This window comes from Pecten maximus, chromosome 19 (assembly GCF_902652985.1).
Source record: "Pecten maximus chromosome 19, xPecMax1.1, whole genome shotgun sequence".
In the NCBI taxonomy this organism is placed as follows: Eukaryota; Metazoa; Mollusca; class Bivalvia; order Pectinida; family Pectinidae; genus Pecten; species Pecten maximus.
Genome location: NC_047033.1, coordinates 18,748,280 through 18,772,212, shown reverse-complemented (window position 1 = coordinate 18,772,212; position 23,933 = coordinate 18,748,280). Strand labels below are relative to the sequence as shown.

Here is a 23,933-nt window from a genome sequence, read left to right as displayed (position 1 = left end):
TAACTGTTAAATAATGGACATATATATTTTCTTTTTGTAAACAACACAACAGGATAAATACCATAAAACTATAATAAAACTGTGAATCAAGCTTTACCTTTGTACCAGCCACTCCGCCTTCGACGTCGATGGCACCCTCCTCTCCAGATCCGACACCCTCCACTGTTATAGAAGCTCCTGGTTGTCCTGGCGGACCAGGAGGTCCTGGGGGACCTGGTTGTCCTGAACGACCATCTTGACCATCTTCTCCAGCTGGTCCTACTGGACCTACAATGCCTACACCAGGAGATCCCATCTCACCCTGAAATAGCATCACGATAATGTTAACGTTTGATGACAGTTCTACACATTTTCTATCTAATATATACTGTAAATCACTTATATTTTGTGTAAGAATGAAGGATTAAAATTTTTAGTGATTCCAATGAAGTTTGGATCATTATTACCTTCATTCCTGGGGTTCCGTCAACTCCATCACGACCACTAGTACCTGGAATACCTGGGGCACCTGCTCGGCCCTGTGGTCCGTGATTACCAGGCTCCCCATCCATACCATCAGTTCCCTATAATTAATATTCACACTTGTTGATAGGCCTTAAAGATGCTATAATGCCAACAACATGATAAACATTCAATCATTGATGTAAAGAGAATCTAATCCTTTAATTTATTTTCCAAACAACAGCAAACTTAGCTGAAAAGATTTGTCTCCCTTGATACAGTATTAACAAAAGTAATGCTAAAGCATGTATATTTAAGCACTTCAGGAAAATTATAAAATACATCTTTCTCTCAAAGCAATTGAGCTTTTTTTTTTACCAAAATGACGATGGTAGACTTACCCGATCACCTTTTGAGCCCATTTCTCCATCCCTGCCTGGGATTCCAGCCATTCCCCGGGGCCCAGTTAGTCCAGTGGCACCATCAATACCAGGAACTCCTGGCACTCCAGCGGGGCCAGTCGGTCCGGCAGGTCCCAGAGGGCCAACCACTCCCTCACAGTCACAACTACCACCACCAGACCCCTTCAACACAAAAAGATTTTTTTCTATTTTCTAGAAAATAAATTGATAATACTGACATGCAAACAAAAACGTTATCTATTAAAACTTCAAATTGATAAAACAATGGAAAAAGACAATAAAACATAGATTTGTAGGGAGACCTTATAATCAGTACTCAGGGAATAAGACCAGGCATTCTGGAAGGGTGAGCATCTGTTGCCTCAAAGTGTGCCATTAAAATCTTGGTCAAATCCTTGTCGAGTTTTAACACCAAAGCCCAATTCCTTCAATCATTGTTCTCTACAAAAAATCTACCTATTGAGGTTTTATTGTTAATTGCAAATTGCAATGGTAGATATTATTTCAATTTTATTTCTGTTATATTTGTGTTTTTGTAAGTGCACAGTGCATGTATTATGTTGAATACGGTAGTTAAGATAATCTGCTTACAACAACCAAGTCAACGTCATCTCCTCCCATTCCAGTCCCTGGTGGACCAGGTGGGCCGGGAGGTCCCATGGGGCCGAGTGCTCCATTTATACCATCACGCCCTGGAAGACCCATAGGTCCTGTCGTTCCATCCCGTCCATCTGCTCCGTCGGCTCCTGCTACACCTGAGACTCCATGAAGGCCTCTCTCTCCCTGCAGAGAAATAAGACAAAATAACTTCTGTAACCGTTTTAAAAATCTCTTTAAAAATAATGCTCAAAATGTTATGTAAATGAATGACATGATGTCAAAACTTCTTAAACTCTGTTTTACCCACTGTCTTTAGAATGCTCAGATTGCTGTAAGGGTTAAAAACAAAACATATATTTTCTAATCCCCCTTGAAAAGGACAAAATTTCCACTTTTAAAGAATATCTCTCCTGTTTCAACTTTAAATGATTTCATCGTATCTTTCATGTTTAAAGAATTTCTATAAATTAACAAAAGGATTATTTAAGTTACCAACAAGAAAATCAAGAAAAATATCCAGGTGGGAGACAGGCTCCCTTCACAAACGAGGAAAAACGAAGAGTTACCTTATCTCCTTTCGGACCAATTGGACCTCTTTGTCCATCAGCTCCAGGTGAACCAGCCATACCCTAAACAAGCATAACATTTATACAGACATATTTCTATATTGGAACAGTATGTTTTTGGAACTTTTTAGGAATTAAGATTTCCTCCACAGGTTTTGGGACATTTGAAGGATTTTCACATTTTAGAATAAGGTTTAAAATCATTTTATGATTGTAATTTTGTACAATTTTGATTTTGGATATACGAGGATATATCAACCTAAACATCTTTCTATTGGAATCCTGCTTTGCCCGATAATAAGCCCACCAACATAATTATTACAACAATTCAGTAGAAATTTAAACCAATGTTTAATTCCTGATCTGATCCACCAATAAGCTAGCTAGTTCTTATCTATCAATATAGTGAAATAATAAAGAGGCTTCTGTGTAACTTTCTGATTGGTCAACTACACAGGTAAACAGCACAGGGGCTTGACAATATACAACTACACAGGTAAACAGCACAGGGGCTTGACAATATACAACTACACAGGTAAAAAGCACAGGGGCTTGACAATATACAACTACACAGGTAAACAGCACAGGGGCTTGACACTGTACAACTACACAGGTAAACAGTACAGGGGTTTGATACTGTTCAACTACACAGGTAAACAGCACAGGGGCTTGACACTGTACAACTACACAGGTAAACAGTACAGGGGCTTGATACTGTTCAACTACACAGGTAAACAGCAGAGGGGCTTGACACTGTACAACTACACAAGTAAACAGCACAGGGGTTTGATACTGTTCAACTACACAGGTAAACAGCACAGGGGCTTGACACTGTACAACTACACAAGTAAACAGCACAGGGGCTTGACAATATACAACTACACAGGTAAACAGCAGAGGGGCTTGACACTGTACAACTACACAGGTAAACAGCAGAGGGGCTTGACACTGTACAACTACATAGGAAACAGCAGAGGGGCTTGACACTGTACAACTACACAGGTAAACAGCAGAGGGGCTTGACACTGTACAACTACATAGGAAACAGCAGAGGGGCTTGATACTGTACAACTACATAGGAAACAGCAGAGGGGCTTGACACTGTACAACTACACAAGTAAACAGCACAGGGGCTTGACAATATACAACTACACAGGTAAACAGCAGAGGGGCTTGACACTGTACAACTACACAGGTAAACAGCAGAGGGGCTTGACACTGTACAACTACATAGGAAACAGCAGAGGGGCTTGATACTGTACAACTACATAGGAAACAGCAGAGGGGCTTGACAATATACAACTACACAGGTAAACAGCAGAGGGGCTTGACACTGTACAACTACATAGGAAACAGCAGAGGGGCTTGACACTGTACAACTACATAGGAAACAGCAGAGGGGCTTGACACTGTACAACTACATAGGAAACAGCATAGGGGCTTAAGTTGATACATTCCTATGACAGAGAATGAAATGATCACTTTTTATTGTCAATGATAACTGATCTATGTGTAGGACCCCGGGATTCGTTTTTCTTTCTGAATCAGGAACGTGTCAGGCCCCTGAGTAATAGAACACTTTTTTTGCATATTTTTCAACTTTTTAGAATTTCTACGAGATTCTCCATGTTCAAAATTACAGGCTTCATAAAAGCAATACAATAGATCTCCTTTTGACAAATCTGTGTTTTAAAACTACAAATTCCAAATTGCTCTCTTAACTTGACAATTACAATATTTTAAAATATCATTTAAAAGTTTTACTAATAAATCATGTCTAAATTTCAGGGTATAGAATAGAGATAATCCTTCCCAAATAAGGAAAGTTGACAAGAATATTTTTGTGTAAAGTGGCAAATAAAGATGAAAACTTTTCTACAGAAAAATCTACTAAAATTAACATGAAACTCAGCCTCACAATAAACAAAGGAAAACTTGGACAAAAGTTAGGAAGATCCACATCAAGGGAAGCAAATAATGAAGAAAACAATAGCAAACCAAAAAATTCAATGGTAAAAGGTAATAGTTTGATCGCTAGGGTCATATGGAGGAAGGACTCTTTGTAGTAGTTGGTGACTAATTCACCGAATAACAAATGGGAAGCATGTCACAGGCCATCCAGAGTGATTAGGGTAAAGTGACTTGCCTTAGGACCTAACCTCGACAGCACACACTGACCCATGACCAAACCATCATGAGTAGAGAGAACCGAGCCCCGAACCTCGGATGTTCATCTCAGGTTAGGTAGGCCGAATCTTCAACCAACTGAGCTATCACGGCCCGTAAAAACTGAGCTATCACGGCCCGTCAAAATGAGCTATCACGGCCCGTCAAACTGAGCTATCACGGCCCGTAAAACTGAGCTATCACAGCCCGTAAAACTGAGCTATCACGGCCCGTAAAACTGAGCTATCATGGCCCGTAAAAGGTAACTGTATAAGGCATCAACTTCACATAGCATCCAATATTTGAAATATATATAACCTTTTTTTTTAATTAATCATGAAATTGAATTCAAAATCTATCATAATCCAAAGTTCGCAAAAGAACTTTTTTATGCATAAATGTATATGAACTTAAATCTTTTTGCCAGATACATTTTGTATATCATAAATATAATCAAATTCATTTTTCATATTTAAGATCAGGAAATTGAAAATTGAAATCTGCAATAATGTTCTAAAGTATATCAGCTTATCATTTTTTATATGAATATAATTATTTGGACCAATAATCTCTGCCACTTTACATGTTTTGAATTGAAAATATGATGACAATGACAATTCATCTTTTTCTTGTAACGGAAGAAACTATATAAGGTAAGGTATTCAAATTTATCTAAATGTGATCTAAATTCTTTGAACCATCTCTATTTAAAATAAGAAATTCAAATTTATTTAAATGTGATCTATTTTAGAATTATCATTATTCAAAGAGAGAAATTATAACTCAACTATGTGTACATGTGATTTAAAAAATAATCAAATACAAAAGTGTATAGAAATTAAAATTTTGCTAAGCAAAATTCATATATTTTCATTTTTTGCACTGAAAAACTACATCAAGTGATGACAATTCACATGGAAGCCTAAAGTAAATACACAGACTTCGTAAACCATAAAATCAAAAACACAAAATGTCTCATTAAAATAAAGGAAGGGACTATCAGGCCGACACCAGAAATACTTTACCTTAATCACACAACTTCCGACAGCATGCAACAGAAAATGTGGACTGAAGTCCTATACATTCATTTAAAATTTCTTTGTATATTTGTATTTAAGAATTTTTTCAACTATGTATCAAGCAGCAATTTTCGCATCTACGTACCCTATAGCCAGTATTTTTTTGCAGGTAAAAAATGTTATTATTTATTTTAATTTAATTTTAACTATGTCATTAAATTTTCACGATCTATTTTTTGTAAATATCGATCCCGATGTTGAATTATAAAATGTTTAACACTGGACTGTTGATATACATGTAGTATATTCCAGCAGATAAGAAAAACATTCATATACCAGTATAATTCAACAAGATTGAATAACGATGTATAACTATACTATTTGATGGTAAAATATGACGATTGTCTTAACCACAGTTTATATTGTGGATATAATATTTACCTGTATCTTATTATTTCCCGCATCAAATTTTCATGACCACATCAATAGCCAGGTAATAGCAAAAATATTATCTGCGCGAAAATAACCGGCTATATGATATTCGTTTTTATATGACATGTAATCAAATTTGATATACAAATGTTCCAATAAACAATCTGAATTCAGGAGAAATAGAACATTATAGATGTGATGGTGTTATGTTTCCGTGGAGACTTACCGGTAAGCCAGGTGTTCCAGCCACTCCCTGTTTTCCAGCAGGTCCCATCAGGTCAGACATATTGTAGGCGAACACTCCAGGCTCTCCTGTAGATGTAAAACAAGCCCAGTAGAATTAATTTTGCATATTTTCTAAAACTATATTACTTCAATATCAAAAAATATTATTTCGAAAATCTAATTGAAATGACACAAGAAAGGCACCTTAAATTTTGAAATTTCTAAATCTAACTTTGAAAGTTATCATGAATACACTACTGAGGTACTCTGACCTTGAACTAAGTTAAAGGTGAACAAGCAAATGTGTTTAAAAATCTTGCATCATAAAGCACCATTTAAATTTCAAATAAGTTGAAAATGTTAGGAATTAAACATTATTTGTGGTTTCAATGAGGACAAAGCAAGATGACCTAAAATTTAAAGGGTTTAGAATCATACAATTTGCATAAATAAAATATTGTGCATCCAAGAATAATACAACGCTAGGTAATAAATTCTGTTTAATCTTAAATCCCATTGACAATACAGACAGGAAAAACCCTGAGCCACAGTCTCCAACAACACGACCTTGAAATTTCCAACCTACCTTTAACACCAGGTACACCTGGGATACCAGAGGAACCCATTGGTCCCACAGGGCCTTGGATTCCCATAGAACCCGGTAAACCTGGCTCGCCAGCTTCTCCCTTGGGTCCAGCAGGTCCCATCTCCCCGACAACATCCTCGCCCGATCCCTCCACGGCCACTGCTGCCCCTGGGAGTCCAGGGGGTCCTGGGGGTCCAGGTCTGCCCTGGGGGCCTGTAAGACCGAGTGATCCTGTGGGCCCCATAGGACCTGGTAAACCATCTGATCCTGGAATTCCCATTCCCGGATCACCTTTTCCTCCCTGCGAGAAGTAATTTTATTTACTATGTTAATAATACTGTTACACAAGTAGTACATGCTTTGAGTATGTGAATTGAGCATTTTCCCACTACTGCAAAGAATACTGGGAAACAGTTAAAAGCAAAGAATAGCAGTGAAACAGTTAAAAGGAATGTCAATTATACAGTGAAACTCTAGATGCATGTAGCTATATTTTCAGACTTTGGATGTTATCTATAGATACCTTATTTATAGATATGGGAAATTACATTTATTTACAGACCAAAGGAATTATTTCTCCATTAAAGGAACTATTTATAGACTGGGGATCTGCATTAATAAGACTTGGGCTAAGATACCTCAATGGTTATGTGCTATAACCTTTCAACTATCGTGTATTAACTACGATTAGAGTAGGACTGGTGGAAGCCTAGCTCCCTGTTTTTACCTTTGGTCCCACAAGTCCAGCTGGTCCAATCTTTCCGTTTTCTCCAGGGGTACCTGGGAACCCATCTCTCCCCGCGGGTCCCTCGGGACCAGCCGGACCGGCCATTCCCATTGCTCCTTTCTCTCCATGTTCACCCTTGATGTTGAATTCTGACATGCCCAGTAAGATTGTAGCAATCTCGTCGTGGTCGACAACAGCTCCATCTCCCCTCTCTCCTTTCTGTCCTGCTGTCCCTATGCCTGGATTTCCCTGTAATTATCATGGTAAATAAGTAATCCACAGTACCCTGTAATTATCATGGTAAATAAGTAATCCACTGTACCCTGTAATTATCATGGTAAGTAAGTAATCCACTGTACCCTGTAATTATCATGGTAAGTAAGTAATCCACTGTACCCTGTAATTATCACGGTAAGTAAGTAATCCACTGTACCCTGTAATTATCACGGTAAATAAGTAATCCACAGTACCCTGTAATTATCACGGTAAATAAGTAATCCACAGTACCCTGTAATTATCACGGTAAATAAGTAATCCACAGTACCCTGTAATTATCACGGTAAATAAGTAATCCACAGTACCCTGTAATTATCACGGTAAATAAGTAATCCACAGTACCCTGTAATTATCACGGTAAATAAGTAATCCACAGTACCCTGTAATTATCACGGTAAATAAGTAATCCACAGTACCCTGTAATTATCACGGTAAATAAGTAATCCACTGTACCCTGTAATTATCACGGTAAATAAGTAATCCACTGTACCCTGTAATTATCACGGTAAATAAGTAATCCACTGTACCCTGTAATTATCACGGTAAATAAGTAATCCACTGTACCCTGTAATTATCACGGTAAATAAGTAATCCACTGTACCCTGTAATTATCACGGTAAATAAGTAATCCACTGTACCCTGTAATTATCACGGTAAATAAGTAATCCACAGTACCCTGTAATTATCACGGTAAATAAGTAATCCACAGTACCCTGTAATTATCACGGTAAATAAGTAATCCACAGTACCCTGTAATTATCACGGTAAATAAGTAATCCACAGTACCCTGTAATTATCACGGTAAATAAGTAATCCACTGTACCCTGAAATTATCATGGTAAATAAGTAATCCACAGTACCCTGTAATTATCATGGTTAATAAGTAATCCACAGTACCCTGTAATTATCATGGTAAATAAGTAATCCACAGTACCCTGTAATTATCACGGTAAATAAGTAATCCACAGTACCCTGTAATTATCACGGTAAATAAGTAATCCACAGTACCCTGTAATTATCACGGTAAATAAGTAATCCACAGTACCCTGTAATTATCACGGTAAATAAGTAATCCACTGTACCCTGTAATTATCACGGTAAATAAGTAATCCACTGTACTCTAACTCATCCTTAACATCAGCACACATGTTAATTCTACCAATTCCAGTAGTAGTCTACCACTTTTTAGACTGATCTTCAGCCTGCGTTTTTCTGTTAATATATATCCTCTGCTTTATTGATATCTTTACCACAATAAGAAAATTCCTTCCGATTTTGCGGTTTGGCTTGGGGGGAAGCCATTTTTGTTTACACTGAACCTTTTGATGCAGCTGTTCCAAAATACTCCCCACATAAAGTACTAAACATAATATTAGAGTATTTTTATCGGCTGAGATAAACGTAAGAGCAGAAAGATATCGTAGCAGATCTTAATCACAAGAATATTTTACACTATTGACAACACTCTTTTTTTCATCTTTGAAGTTGATTCCCGTAAAACAATGACTTATAAGCTATTCAAATAAACCATTTATTTAAAGGACCACTAGTTGTCAGTTCTTAGCTGGTTTAATTCATGGTTCAGTTATTTAAACTTACTGGCATGCCTTGCATTCCCATCTCTCCTTTGACACCAGGTACACCAGGTAAGCCAGGCATACCGTCGGTACCTTCCATTCCTTGTTCTCCTTTTTGTCCTGGGAACCCGGGCACACCGACTTCCCCCCTGTCCCCTTTCCCTCCCATCTCACCTGCAAGAAAACAAAACATCAAAAGCTAAATTTACATCCAAAATAGAGAAAATTGCAACCCACATTCGCTAAAACTTTCGCTCACTCTTATCTCCCTTGAGAGATTTTGGTTGTGATTGTAGCATAATTTCTTCACCAACATCCAATTAAATATACACTTTTCTCCCTTGAGAGATAGTGATTGCATTTGTAGTGTAATTTCTACACCAACAAAAACTCGCCCTTTTCTACCTTGGGAGATGGTGGTTGTGGTTTCAGAGTAATATCTGTACCCATATTAATGTCTCACACAACCAATAATTTAACTATATGTTATTACCAATGACTCAATCCCCTCAATCGATCATTTGTAGTTCAAATGTTATGAAATTGATATCAAATTAACATTTGAGGATTTCTCTACCAGAAAAATAATGTTATTGGATAGGTTTAATAGCATATAAGAGCTCACCAGAACTTCGAAGACAGTAACCCTGATATTTATAATGGACATGGGAACCCCCACCTGGGGAATTCCTGCCTTTTTTTACACCTGGAATCCTAAATTTCAAGACCCTACTCTTTAATCTCATATATAGAAAGTACCCATTGCATGTGTTATTAACTCAGGAAATAGCTACAAACCTAAGAAACACATTTTCTTCAGGGACTTGGTTCAGATGAAACAACAGCTGATTGGATGAATTAGTTGTGTGAGACCTTCACTAAACCTTCTCCTTATCTCCCTTGTGAGATGGTGGTTGTGGTGGAGGTGTAATAACTATACCCATATTCACTAAAACTCACCCTTATCTCCCTTTAGAGATGGTGGTTGTGGTGGAGGTGTAATAACTATACCCATATTCACTAAAACTCACCCTTATCTCCCTTTAGAGATGGTGGTTGTGGTTGTAGAGTAATATCTATACCCATATTTACTAAAACTCACCCTTATCTCCCTTTAGAGATGGTGGTTGTGGTGGAGGTGTAATAACTATACCCATATTGACTAAAACTCACCCTTATCTCCCTTTAGAGATGGTGGTTGTGGTGGAGGTGTAATAACTATACCCATATTTACTAAAACTCACCCTTATCTCCCTTTAGAGATGGTGGTTGTGGTAGAGGTGTAATAACTATACCCATATTGACTAAAACTCACCCTTATCTCCCTTTAGAGATGGTGGTTGTGGTGGAGGTGTAATAACTATACCCATATTTACTAAAACTCACCCTTATCTCCCTTTAGAGATGGTGGTTGTGGTGGAGGTGTAATAACTATACCCATATTTACTAAAACTCACCCTTATCTCCCTTTAGAGATGGTGGTTGTGGTGGAGGTGTAATAACTATACCCATATCTACTAAAACTCACCCCTTATCTCCCTTTAGAGATGGTGGTTGTGGTGGAGGTGTAATAACTATACCCATATTTACTAAAACTCACCCTTATCTCCCTTTAGAGATGGTGGTTGTGGTGGAGGTGTAATAACTATACCCATATCTACTAAAACTCACCCTTATCTCCCTTTAGAGATGGTGGTTGTGGTGGAGGTGTAATAACTATACCCATATTTACTAAAACTCACCCTTATCTCCCTTTAGAGATGGTGGCTGTGGTTGTAGAGTAATAACTATACCCATATTTACTAAAACTCACCTTATCTCCTTAGAGATGGTGGTTGTGGTGGAGGTGTAATAACTATACCCATATTTACTAAAACTCACCCTTATCTCCCTTTAGAGATGGTGGTTGTGGTGGAGGTGTAATAACTTACCATATCTACTAAAATCACCCTTATCCCTTTGAGGTGGCTGGTGAGGTAAATATACCCTATTACTAAACTCACCCTTATCTCCCTTTAGAGATGGTGGCTGTGGTTGTGAGTAATAACTACCCATATTTACTAAACTCACCTATCTCCTTTAGAGATGGTGGTGTGGTTGTAGAGTATTTCCCAAGGGGCCGTTGGGGCAGAGTCACCATTTATGCAAAATCTGTTCCCCTTCCCCCAAGAATGTTTCTTACCAAATTGGGTTCAAATCCATTCATAACTTTATGACTAGTAGCGATTTTAAGGAATTACCTCTATTTCCCATATGGGGCCCCGCCCCTTTGGCCCCTCGGGGGTCAGAGTCACCATTTATGCAAAATCTGTTCCCCTTCCCCAAAGGATGTTTCTTATTAAATTGGGTTCAAATCCATTCATAACTTTATGACTAGTAGCGATTTGAAGGAATTACCTCTATTTCCCATATGGGGCCCCGCCTCTTTGGCCCCACGGGGGTCAGAGTCACCATTTATGCAAAATCTGTTCCCCTTCACATAAGAATGTTTCTGACCAATTTGGGTATAAATCCATTCATAACTTTATGACTAGTAGCGATTTTAAGGAATTACCTCTATTTCCCCATTAGGCCCCGCCCCTTTGGCCCCTTGGAGGTCAGAGTAACCATTTATGCAAAATCTGTGCCCCTTCCCTGAAGGGTGTTTCTGACCAAATTGGGTTCAAATCCATTCATAACTTTATGACTAGTAGCGATTTGAAGGAATTACCTCTATTTCCCATACGGGGCCCCGCCCCTTTGGCCCCTTGGGGGTCAGAGTAACCATTTATGCAAAATCTGTTCCCCTTCCCCAAAGGATGTTTCTGACCAAATTGGGTTCAAATCCATTCATATCTTTATGACTAGTAGCGATTTGAAGGATATACCTCTATTTCCCCATTAGGCCCCGCCCCTTTGGCCCCTTGGGGGTTAGAGTCACCATTTATGCAAAATCTGTTCCCCTTCCCCAAAGGATGTTTCTGACCAAATTGGGTTCAAATCCATTCATAACTTTATGACTAGTAGCGATTTAAAGGAATTGCCTTAATTTCCCCTATTGGGCCCCGCCCCTCAGGCCCCTTGGGGGTCAGAGTCACCATTTATGCAAAATCTGATCCCCTTCCCTGAAGGATGTTTCTGACTAAATTGGGTTCAAATCCATTCATAACTTTATGACTAGTAGCGATTTGAAAGAATTACCTCTATTTCCCCATTAGGCCCCGCCCCTTTGGACCCTTGGGGGTTAGAGTCACCATTTATGCAAAATCTGTTCCCCTTCCCCAAAGGATGTTTCTGACCAAATTGGGTTTAAATCCATTCATAACTTTATGACTAGTAGCGATTTAAAGGAATTGCCTCAATTTCCCCTATTGGGCCCCGCCCCTCAGGCCCCTTGAGGGTCAGAGTCACCATTTATGCAAAATCTGATCCCCTTCTGCCAAGGATGTTTCTGACCAAATTTGGTCAAAATCCAATAAGAACTTTTTGACTAGTAGCGATTTGAAGCAAATGTTGACGGACGGACGCCGGACGACGGACGCCGGACGACGGACGCCGCACCATGGCATAAGCTCACCGGACCTTCGGTCCAGGTGAGCTAATAATATTAGAACGTTTTTATCGGATGAGATAAACGTAAGAGCAGAAAGATATCGTACCAGATCTTGATCACAAGAATATTTTACACTATTGACAACACTCTTTTTTTCATCTTTGAAGTTGATTCCCCTAAAACAATGACTTTTAAGTTATTCAAATAAACCATTTATTTAAAGGACCACTAGTTGTCAGTTCTTAGCTGGTTTAATTCATGGTTCAGTTATTTAAACTTACTGGCATGCCTTGCATTCCCATCTCTCCTTTGACACCAGGTACACCAGGTAAGCCAGGCATACCGTCGGTACCTTCCATTCCTTGTTCTCCTTTTTGTCCTGGGAACCCGGGCACACCGACTTCCCCCCTGTCCCCTTTCCCTCCCATCTCACCTGCAAGAAAACAAAACATCAAAAGCTAAATTTACATCCAAAATAGAGAAAATTGCAACCCACATTCGCTAAAACTTTCGCTCACTCTTATCTCCCTTGATAGATTTTGGTTGTGATTGTAGCATAATTTCTTCACCAACATCCAATTAAATATACACTTTTCTCCCTTGAGAGATAGTGATTGCATTTGTAGTGTGATTTCTACACCAACAAAAACTCGCCCTTTTCTACCTTGAGAGATGGTGGTTGTGGTTTCAGAGTAATATCTGTACCCATATTAATGTCTCACACAACCAATAATTTAACTATATGTTATTACCAATCACTCCATCCCCTCAATCGATCATTTGTAGTTCACATGTTCTGAAATTGATATCAAATTAACATTTGAGGATTTCCCTACCAGAAAAATGATGTTATTGGATAGGTTTAATAGCATATAAGAGCTCACCAGAACTTTGAAGACAGTATAGTTAACCCTGATATTTATAGTGGACATGGGAACCCCCACCTGGGGAATTCCTGCCTTTTTTTACACCTGGAATCCTAAATTTCAAGACCCTACTCTTTAATCTCATATATAGAAAGTACCCATTGCATGTGTTATTAACTCAGGAAATAGCTACAAACCTAAGAAACACATTTTCTTCAGGGACTTGGTTCAGATGAAACAACAGCTGATTGGATGAATTAGTTGTGTGAGACCTTCACTAAACCTTCTCCTTATCTCCCTTGTGAGATGGTATTGTGGTTGTAGAGTAATAACTATACCCATATTTACTAAAACTCACCCTTATCTCCCTTTAGAGATGGTGGTTGTGGTGGAGGTGTAATAACTATACCCATATTTACTAAAACTCACCCTTATCTCCCTTTAGAGATGGTGGTTGTGGTGGAGGTGTAATATCTATACCCATATTTACTAAAACTCACCCTTATCTCCCTTTAGAGATGGTGGTTGTGGTGGAGGTGTAATAACTATACCCATATTCACTAAAACTCACCCTTATCTCCCTTTAGAGATGGTGGTTGTGGTGGAGGTGTAATAACTATACCCATATTCACTAAAACTCACCCTTATCTCCCTTTAGAGATGGTGGTTGTGGTGGAGGTGTAATAACTATACCCGTATTCACTAAAACTCACCCTTATCTCCCTTTAGAGATGGTGGTTGCGGTTGTAGAGTAATAACTATACCCATATTCACTAAAACTCACCTTTATCTCCCTTTAGAGATGGTGGTTGTGGTGGAGGTGTAATAACTATACCCATATTTACTAAAACTCACCCTTATCTCCCTTTAGAGATGGTGGTTGTGGTGGAGGTGTAATATCTATACCCATATTTACTAAAACTCACCCTTATCTCCCTTTAGAGATGGTGGTTGTGGTGGAGGTGTAATAACTATACCCATATTTACTAAAACTCACCCTTATCTCCCTTTAGAGATGGTGGTTGTGGTGGAGGTGTAATAACTATACCCATATTCACTAAAACTCACCCTTATCTCCCTTTAGAGATGGTGGTTGTGGTGGAGGTGTAATAACTATACCCATATTTACTAAAACTCACCCTTATCTCCCTTTAGAGATGGTGGCTGTGGTTGTAGAGTAATAACTATACCCATATTTACTAAAACTCACCCTTATCTCCCTTTAGAGATGGTGGTTGTGGTGGAGGTGTAAAAACTATACCCATATTTACTAAAACTCACCCTTATCTCCCTTTAGAGATGGTGGTTGTGGTGGAGGTGTAATAACTATACCCATATTTACTAAAACTCACCCTTATCTCCCTTTAGAGATGGTGGCTGTGGTTGTAGAGTAATAACTATACCCATATTTACTAAAACTCACCCTTATCTCCCTTTAGAGATGGTGGTTGTGGTGGAGGTGTAATAACTATACCCATATCTACTAAAACTCACCCTTATCTCCCTTTAGAGATGGTGGCTGTGGTTGTAGAGTAATATCTATACCCATATTCACTAAAACTCACCCTTATCTCCCTTGAGAGATGGTGGTTGTGGTGGAGGTGGTGGTAGACTCGGCATGGGTCCTGGTAGTCCCCTCGGTCCCAATTCTCCCTTTTGACCTTTCATTCCCTGTGGTCCTGTTTGTCCAGGTTCACCTCTGTCTCCCTTCTCTCCGTTTCCAGGTACAATGTCGTCAATATCAGTAATCTGTTCAGAGAAAGACAAATCTCACAATGAACTGCATTCATAATCAAATGAATGATTAAGCATTCAGTAAAAGCTACTGGTTAATTATTCAGTAAAAACATTTGTTACCTTTTAGAATCTATCAAAATAAACCCCTGATTAAATATACACTTTGTATTATCAAATGAACAAAATTCCTCATTTGACGTGATAATTATTCTACAGCTCTACCATCTCAGCCAAAGAAGTATTCTCTGTCGATCAGCTGAGTGAATCTATCATCTCGGCCAAAGAAGTATTCTCTGTTAGATGAGTGACTACCATCTCGGCCAAAGAAGTATTCTCTGTCGATCAGCTGAGTGACTCTACCATCTCGGCCAAAGAAGTATTCTCTGTTAGCTGAGTGACTCTACCATCTCGGCCAAAGAAGTATTCTCTGTTAGCTGAGTGACTCTACCATCTCGGCCAAAGAAGTATTCTCTGTTAGCTGAGTGACTCTACCATCTCGGCCAAAGAAGTATTCTCTGTTAGCTGAGTGACTCTACCATCTCGGCCAAAGAAGTATTCTCTGTTAGCTGAGTGACTCTACCATCTCAGCCAAAGAAGCATGCTCTGTGTCAGCTGATCGAGCGACTCAGTACCATCACAGCCAAAGAAGTATTCTCTGTCGATCAGCTGAGTGACTCTACCATCTCGGCCAAAGAAGTATTCTCTGTCCATCAGCTGAGTGACTACCATCTCGGCCAAAGAAGCATGCTCTGTGTCAGCTCAGTGACAAAGAACGTATCAACATAATCTTTTGATTATTAAAAAAGATTTTAAAGATTGTGAAAATTGTAGAAAAAAAAAAAAAAAAGAATCTTACTGGTGGTAATGTAGATGCTCTTAGATCATCCTCATCATCTCCTGAAGACATGCCAGACCCCGATATAGACTAAAATTATTAATAAAGATAATTAATTAGGACATCTCATTATAAAACATCACAAGGCACTATACCACTAAAACAGAATTAGTATTTCTATAATGCTATACATAATCAAATGATTTCTTATAAATTCTTAAGAAATTTAATTATAATTAAGTGACTGTTTTTTAAATTGAAATGCACTTAAAATAAATTTTAGCTTTTATCACATTTGAAAATTATTTCTGCATGAATTTTCCATCATTAGAATTTTAGGCACCCAACTGAGGGAGACTGTTCATGTGTAGCTGTTCTTAATACAACAAAATATAAAGGCACCCAACTGAGGGAGATTGTTCATGTGTAGCTGTTCTTAATACAACAAAATATAAGTATCATTAAACATCAGAGAAATACAAAAACCTAAAAACTCATCTGCAATGTAAAATATTTCATTTTTCTAACAAATTGCTATGTTTTGTATAATTTATAGTGCAATTAAGCCAGATTGTTTAAAGCCTTCAGGCTTGTGGGTTATAAATCCACCTACCTCTGCACAGTCTTGTTCTGCCTCCCGAATATCTTCATGTATTTTTAATTCATTTATAGCACCCTGGAAGAATAGAATATGTCTGTAGTAGGAGTGGAAAAATGCACGGCCAGACTGGGGTTTGAACCCGGGACCTCCAAACACTAGCCAGATGCTCTACCAATGGAGCTACCTGGTCGCCGATGATCGACCCAGTCCAGTTCCGCTACATGTCTAATGACAAGGGGACCTATGGTAATGTATATCTGTGACATTACACCCTTAGTCCACTCATATCTACTGCTGTTTGGCGAAATTATCAACATTGTACAGGTGTATGAAATGGTCAAACGTCAGTCATTTTTCATTTCAACAAATTTTATTGACAAAGTTGTTACAAATCGTTTGGATCAAATAACAGGCAAAGCCTATATCATCTCTATCTCTCTCGAGGTCAGCCATGTTTATAATCAAATAAACATTTTATGTTTTAATTTCAAAAATACCTGTGTCAAATATCAATTAAACTGCTCAGCGTTCACCTGTTTTACATTGGACTTCTGTAAATCTCAAACAGGGTTAAATGTAACCCTAGAGTGTATCCAAATTTTTTTTAGAAGAATCAAACTTCAAATTTTAAATTCATGTCCAAAAATTTACTAAACAAGAGGCCCAGAGGGCCTGTATCGCTCACCTGGTTTCATGAGATATGAAACAAGAATGATGCTTAAGTATATTTGTCGCTGGTATTGCTATGTCAATTAATATATATCATAAGCATTTTATATGGGTACATGTTTTATTTTAATACTAAAAATGCCAAAAAGTGCATTAATCCATGAAATGAAATTGACTTTTGGCGCGACCCCATAGGGATGCTACCACACAAATGTGACTGATATCCATTGCTTAGTTACAGAAAAGAACTGGTTTAGACCAATTGACCCCTTTTGACCCTGCTCTCTGCCCCCTGGGGGGTCAGCTCCTTCCTTTATGCAATTTTGAATCCCTACCCCAATAGGATGGTACCAGTCAAACCATTGCCAAGTTTCAGAGAATAAGTTGTTTAAATCAATTTAGCAAAATTGACCCCTTTTGGCCCCACCCCTCAGACCCCTGGCGGCGCGGGTCAACCCCAACATTTTTACAATTTTGAGTCCCCACCCCATAACCATGCTACCATACAAATGTGAGTAATATCCATTGCTTAGTTTCAGAGAAGAAGTTGTTTAAACAAATTGATCAATTTTGGCCCCGCCCCTCAGCCCCCTGGGGGGCAGCCCCACCATTTGTACAATTTTGAATCCCCACCCCATAGGGATGCTACCAGGAAAATATGAGCGATATCCATTGCTTAATTTCAGAGCAGAAGTCGTTTATATCAATTCTGCAAAACTGACCCCTTTTGGCCCCGCCCCTCAGCCCCCAGGGGGGTCGGCCCCGTCATTTGTACAATTTAAAGTTCCTACTCCAAGGTGATGCTTCCAGTAAAATATCAGAGTTATCCATCGCTTGGTTCCAGAGAAGAAGTCAATTATATGAATATAGCCCGATTGACGACATTAGGCCCTGCCCCCCAGGCCCCTGGGGGGTCAGCCGCATAATTTGTACAATTTTGAATCCCCAGCCCATAATAATGCTACCAGGCAAATATCAGCGACAGCCATTGCTTGGTTTCAGAGAAGAAGTCGTTTATATCAATATAGCCGGATTTGCCACATTCAGCCCCGCCCCCTCAGGCCCCTGGGGTGTCAGCTCCATAATTTGTACAATTTTGAATCCCCACCCCATAGTGATGCTACCAGGCAAATATGAGGATAGCCTTTGCTTGGTTTCAGAGAAGAAGTCATTTATATCAATATAGCGGGATTGACCACAATTGACCCCGCCCCCTCAGGCCCCTGGGGGGTCAGCCCCATCATTTGTACAATTTTGAATCCCTACCCCATAGTAATGCTACCAGGCAAATATGAGCGATAGCCTTTGCTTGGTTTCAGAGAAGAAGTCGTTTATATCAATAGCGCCAAATTGACCCCTTTTATAAAGAAGATCATGTGACAACATATGAAAGGTCATTGACAACAAATAAAAGGTCATTGACAACAAATGAAAGGTCATTGACAACAAATGAAAGGTCATTGACAACAGATGAAAGGTCATTGACAACAGATGAAAGGTCATTGACAACATATGAAAGGTCATTGACAACAGATGAAAGGTCATGTGACAATAGATGAAAGGTCATGTGACAACAAATGAAAGGTCATTGACAACAGATGAAAGGTCATGCGACAACAAATGAAAGGTCATGTGACAGATGAAAGATCATGTGACAACAGATGAAAGATCATGTGACAATAGATGAAAGGTCATTGACAACATATGAAAGGTCATGTGACAATAGATGAAAGGTCATATGACAACAGATGAAAGGTCATTGACAACATATGAAAGGTCATGTGACAATAGATGAAAGGTCATATGACAACAGATGAAAGGTCATGTGACAATAGATGAAAGGTCATGTGACAATAGAAATTCAATAGTATAAAGAAGGATGAATCCAATAAAACAACTAAGACTGATACTTACAACAAATTGATTTCCTTCAAAGTTAGGTCCACCTTGCGCAATATAGAATGATGAACCAGGTTCAATGGCCAATAGTCGTGCAGTATTTCTGTTAATCCGACGCGTTTCTGTTCTTTGACAATTTACATAAAGTGTGGCTGTATTGTCTTCAACTTTAATTCCCAATTCTGTCCACTTATTAAAAAGTGAATCCACTGTAAAATTAGCTAACACATTTGATGGCTGCCGATCTGAAAATCGTGCATTCTCTGTGTAATATAAGACTAAATTATCTCGTCTTTGTAAAGTTGAAGGTTCTATAAAAACACCAAAAATAACAACTGTGTTATATGGGTTTTTCACAGAAAATATAAAACCTCCATCCCTCCGGGTTGGTTTTATTGCTAAAGTCACAGCAAAGTTCTGATATTTTAATGCTGCACCAAATATTTCAGCAGCGCTTTTGCGTATATATGCTCTTTCCGTAAAAGAAAATGCTGGGTAGCCAGTAATCCCAGTTTCGTATCCTACCCCATTAGTTACTGATGGAACTCCTACAGCTGTCAGTAGGTCAATGTTGTTTTCTGAAAAATATAAGAAATATAGGTATATAAATACAAATTCCAATAATAGAATGTCTTTTTTGTCTGATAAAAATCATTTCTGTCTACCCAAAAAAAGTTCTGCGTACCTAATATTTTGAGAACTTGGCCTAATTATATATTTGAGTAAGAAGCTGGTCCTTCCTACCATGTGACATCAGTATGTTATTGACAGAACTTTACAAAATTTAGTTTGTTTTTGTTTAACGTCCTATTAACAGCCAGGGTCATTTAAGGACGTGCCAGGTTTTGGAGGTGGAGGAAAGCCGGAGTACCCGGAGAAAAACCACCGATCTACGGTCAGTACCTGGCAACTGCCCCACGTGGTTTTCGAACTCGCAACCTAGAGGTGGAGGGCTACTGTGATAAAGTGTCGGGACACCTTAACCACTCGGCCACCGCGGCCCCCACTTACACAAATATTAATTTCTAGGGCAGCAGGTAACTTTTAAGAAGAAAATTAATTTTAAATAATCAACACTAATTCTGTCTAATTTGCTTCTATATCATCTTTTTGTGGAGAAAATGTTTATTATTTAAAGAACGTTGTTTTAAATTTCCTGTACCATTCATAAAAAATTTAAAAGCCCATATGCCAGAGAGACTTTATGAGCAACAAGTCAGGTATGCGTATATATACATCAGTCTAAATCTCTTGTCATGACATGTGTGTATGAAAGTAAATGTCACTAAATTAGTGTCAAATTATACTACATTTCTACTGTAGTAATAAGCACCAGAGCCACACATAACTTGTATCTGTCTGATTCAACACGTGGACTTCATTAGGCAAACAGACACCCACTTAATTCATATATCCTTTTATGGACAAAACTGTAATGAACCAATTACAGAACAGATACAGGAATGCAGCTTGATGACATCAGATATAAGACACGTCATTCCATACTAAAAACTTCAATATTAATAATTTTAAATTTCCTTTTCTTCTTTAACTCTGTAAAACATATATGACAGGTTTTCTATAAAACATATGCAGTGTATAACAAGTTCTTGTAAGAAGACATCAAATTTTTATACTGCCCTTTCTGCATGCCATTTTTTTTCTGTCCCATGCTATGCATTATTGAGATGAGTTAATTCCCCTAATTTCCCTAGTTAATTCCCCTAGTTAATTCCCCTGAGTTAATTCCCCTAATTCCCCTAGTTAATTCCCCTGAGTTAATTCCCCTGAGTTAATTCCCCTAATTCCCCTAGTTAATTCCCATGAGTTAATTTCCCTGAGTTAATTCCCCAAGTTAATTCCCCTGAGTTAATTCCCCTAATTCCCCTAGTTAATTCCCCTTCGTTAATTCCCCTGAGCTAATTCCCCTAGTTAATTCCCCTTCGTTAATTCCCCTGAGTTAATTCCCCTAATTCCCCTAGTTAATTCCCCTGAGTTTATTCCCCTAGTTAATTCCCCTTAGTTAATTCCCCTAGTTAATTCCCCTGAGTTAATTCCCCTAATTCCCCTAGTTAATTCCCCTAGTTAATTCCCCTGAGTTAATTCCCCTAATTCCCCTAGTTAATTCCCCTAGTTAATTCCCCTGAGTTAATTCCCCTAATTCCCCTAGTTAATTCCCCTAGTTAATTCCCCTGAGTTAATTCCCCTAGTTCCCCTAGTTAATTCCCCTGAGTTAATTCCCCTGTGTTAATTCCCCTGAGTTAATTCCCCTAATTCCCCTAGTTAATTCCCCTAGTTAATTCCCCTGAGTTAATTCCCCTAATTCCCCTAGTTAATTCCCCTAGTTAATTCCCCTGAGTTAATTCCCCTAATTCCCCTAGTTAATTCCCCTGAGTTAATTCCCCTGAGTTAATTCCCCTAATTCCCCTAGTTAATTCCCCTAGTTAATTCCCCTGAGTTAATTCCCCTAATTCCCCAAGTTAATTCCCCTAGTTAATTCCCCTGAGTTAATTCCCCTAATTCCCCTAGTTAATTCCCCTGAGTTAATTCCCCTAATTCCCCTAGTTAATTCCCCTGAGTTAATTCCCCTAATTCCCCTAGTTAATTCCCCTGAGTTAATTCCCCTGAGTTAATTCCCCTAATTCCCCTTGTTAATTCCCCTAGTTAATTCCCCTGAGTTAATTCCCCTAATTCCCCTAGTTAATTCCCCTAGTTAATTCCCCTGAGTTAATTCCCCTAATTCCCCTAGTTAATTCCCCTAATTAATTCCCCTGAGTTAATTCCCCTAATTCCCCTAGTTAATTCCCCTGAGTTAATTCCCCTAATTCCCCTAGTTAATTCCCCTAGTTAATTCCCATGAGTTAATTCCCCTGAGTTAATTCCCCTAGTTAATTCCCATGAGTTAATTCCCCTGAGTTAATTCCCCTTAGTTAATTCCCCTGAGTTAATTCCCCTAGTTAATTCCCCTTAGTTAATTCCCCTAGTTAATTCCCCTTAGTTAATTCCCCTAGTTAATTCCCCTTAGTTAATTCCCCTAGTTAATTCCCCTTAGTTAATTCCCCTGAGTTAATTCCCCTGAGTTAATTCCCCTAGTTAATTCCTCTGAGTTAATTCCCCTAGTTAATTCCCCTAGTTAATTCCCCTTAGTTAATTCCCCTGAGTTAATTCCCCTGAGTTAATTCCCCTAGTTAATTCCCCTTAGTTAATTCCCCTAGTTAATTCCCCTTAGTTAATTCCCCTGAGTTAATTCCCACGAGTTAATCCCCCCCCCCCCCCCCCCCGAGTTAATTCCCCCGAGTTAATTCCCCCCCGAGTTAATTCCCCTAGTTAATTCCCCTGAGTTAATTCCCCGAGTTAATTCCCCTTAGTTAATTCCCCTAGTTAATTCCCCTAGTTAATTCCCCTGAGTTAATTCCCCTTAGTTAATTCCCCTGAGTTAATTCCCCTGTCATAAGATAATGAGAGATCTCAACTCTTAGGAAAAGATTCTTAGTTGCCACATCACAAGGAATCTTCTGTCTTTGATATTTAATACTCTAGATCTCAATCCAAAGGGGAAGATTCTCAGCAAGCCTCATGTTTTGCAGCTTAATTAGTATCTTTGTTGCCTCGAAGGTTGAGATTCCCCTGTCTAACTTACTCCCATGGGAGTGAAGGATTATTTTTCTCTTTCCCTGTTTACTCTTTTTTGTTTCTATAATATTGATGTCACATCAATGCTGAGAATTGTTGCTGTGACATCAATCTATTGTTGTCATGAGGTCATACAATTGTTGAAAATGAGCAAAAAGCATGTGTAGCTTGCCTCAATCGTAGGATGAGATTGATAGAACTTTCACAGCCTCATGCAACAGTAGGATGAGATAAGAAAATCTCATACCGGTAATATTATGGATATCCCAGTCCAGGGTGAGGGATAAGAAAATCTCACATGAGTAAAATCATGGATATCCCAGTCCAGGGTGAGGGATAAGAAAATCTCACATGAGTAAAATCATGGATATCCCAGTCCAGGGTGAGGGACAAGAAAATCTCACATGAGTAAAATCATGGATATCCCAGTCCAGGGTGAGGGACAAGAAAATCTCACATGAGTAAAATCATGGATATCCCAGTCCAGGGTGAGGGACAAGAAAATTTCACACAAGTAAAATCATGGATATCCCAGTCCAGGGTGAGGGATAAGAAAATCTCACATGAGTAAAATCATGGATATCCCAGTCCAGGGTGAGGGACAAGAAAATTTCACACGAGTAAAATCATGGATATCCCAGTCCAGGGTGAGGGATAAGAAAATCTCACATGAGTAAAATCATGGATATCCCAGTCCAGGGTGAGGGACAAGAAAATTTCACATGAGTAAAATCATGGATATCCCAGTCCAGGGTGAGGGATAAGAAAATCTCACATGAGTAAAATCATGGATATCCCAGTCCAGGGTGAGGGATAAGAAAATCTCACACGAGTAAAATCATGGATATCCCAGTCCAGGGTGAGGGACAAGAAAATTTCACACGAGTAAAATCATGGATATCCCAGTCCAGGGTGAGGGATAAGAAAATCTCACACGAGTAAAATCATGGATATCCCAGTCCAGGGTGAGGGATAAGAAAATTTTACACCAGTAAAATTATGGATATCCCAGTCCAGGGTATGTCTGTCCATAAATGCAGGCTTTTTATATGTCTTTGTCTATCACATGCCATTGAGCATTAAACTTCTAAATTTCAAGCTAGCTGGATCATATTTAACTGTGG

At 38.7% G+C, this 23,933-nt stretch overlaps 1 protein-coding gene across 8 annotated transcripts in view; it reads right to left on the bottom strand.

Annotated features, from left to right (window-relative positions):
• LOC117317360 (collagen alpha-1(I) chain-like) overlaps positions 1–23,933 on the bottom strand; it is a 141,361-nt gene that overhangs the window by 31,919 nt on the left and 85,509 nt on the right. For all 8 annotated transcript variants that reach the window (XM_033872157.1, XM_033872160.1, XM_033872159.1 and 5 more), the window contains exons 2-14: positions 19,192–19,754; positions 16,621–16,683; positions 16,029–16,097; positions 15,001–15,184; positions 12,851–13,002; positions 7,185–7,433; positions 6,458–6,758; positions 5,873–5,958; positions 2,030–2,092; positions 1,455–1,646; positions 843–1,025; positions 447–563; positions 98–301 (exon numbers count right to left, since the gene is read on the bottom strand). In XM_033872157.1, the coding sequence (XP_033728048.1) occupies positions 98–301; positions 447–563; positions 843–1,025; positions 1,455–1,646; positions 2,030–2,092; positions 5,873–5,958; positions 6,458–6,758; positions 7,185–7,433; positions 12,851–13,002; positions 15,001–15,184; positions 16,029–16,097; positions 16,621–16,683; positions 19,192–19,754 (2,426 nt within the window). The remainder of the gene's footprint in view (positions 1–97; positions 302–446; positions 564–842; positions 1,026–1,454; positions 1,647–2,029; positions 2,093–5,872; positions 5,959–6,457; positions 6,759–7,184; positions 7,434–12,850; positions 13,003–15,000; positions 15,185–16,028; positions 16,098–16,620; positions 16,684–19,191; positions 19,755–23,933) is intronic.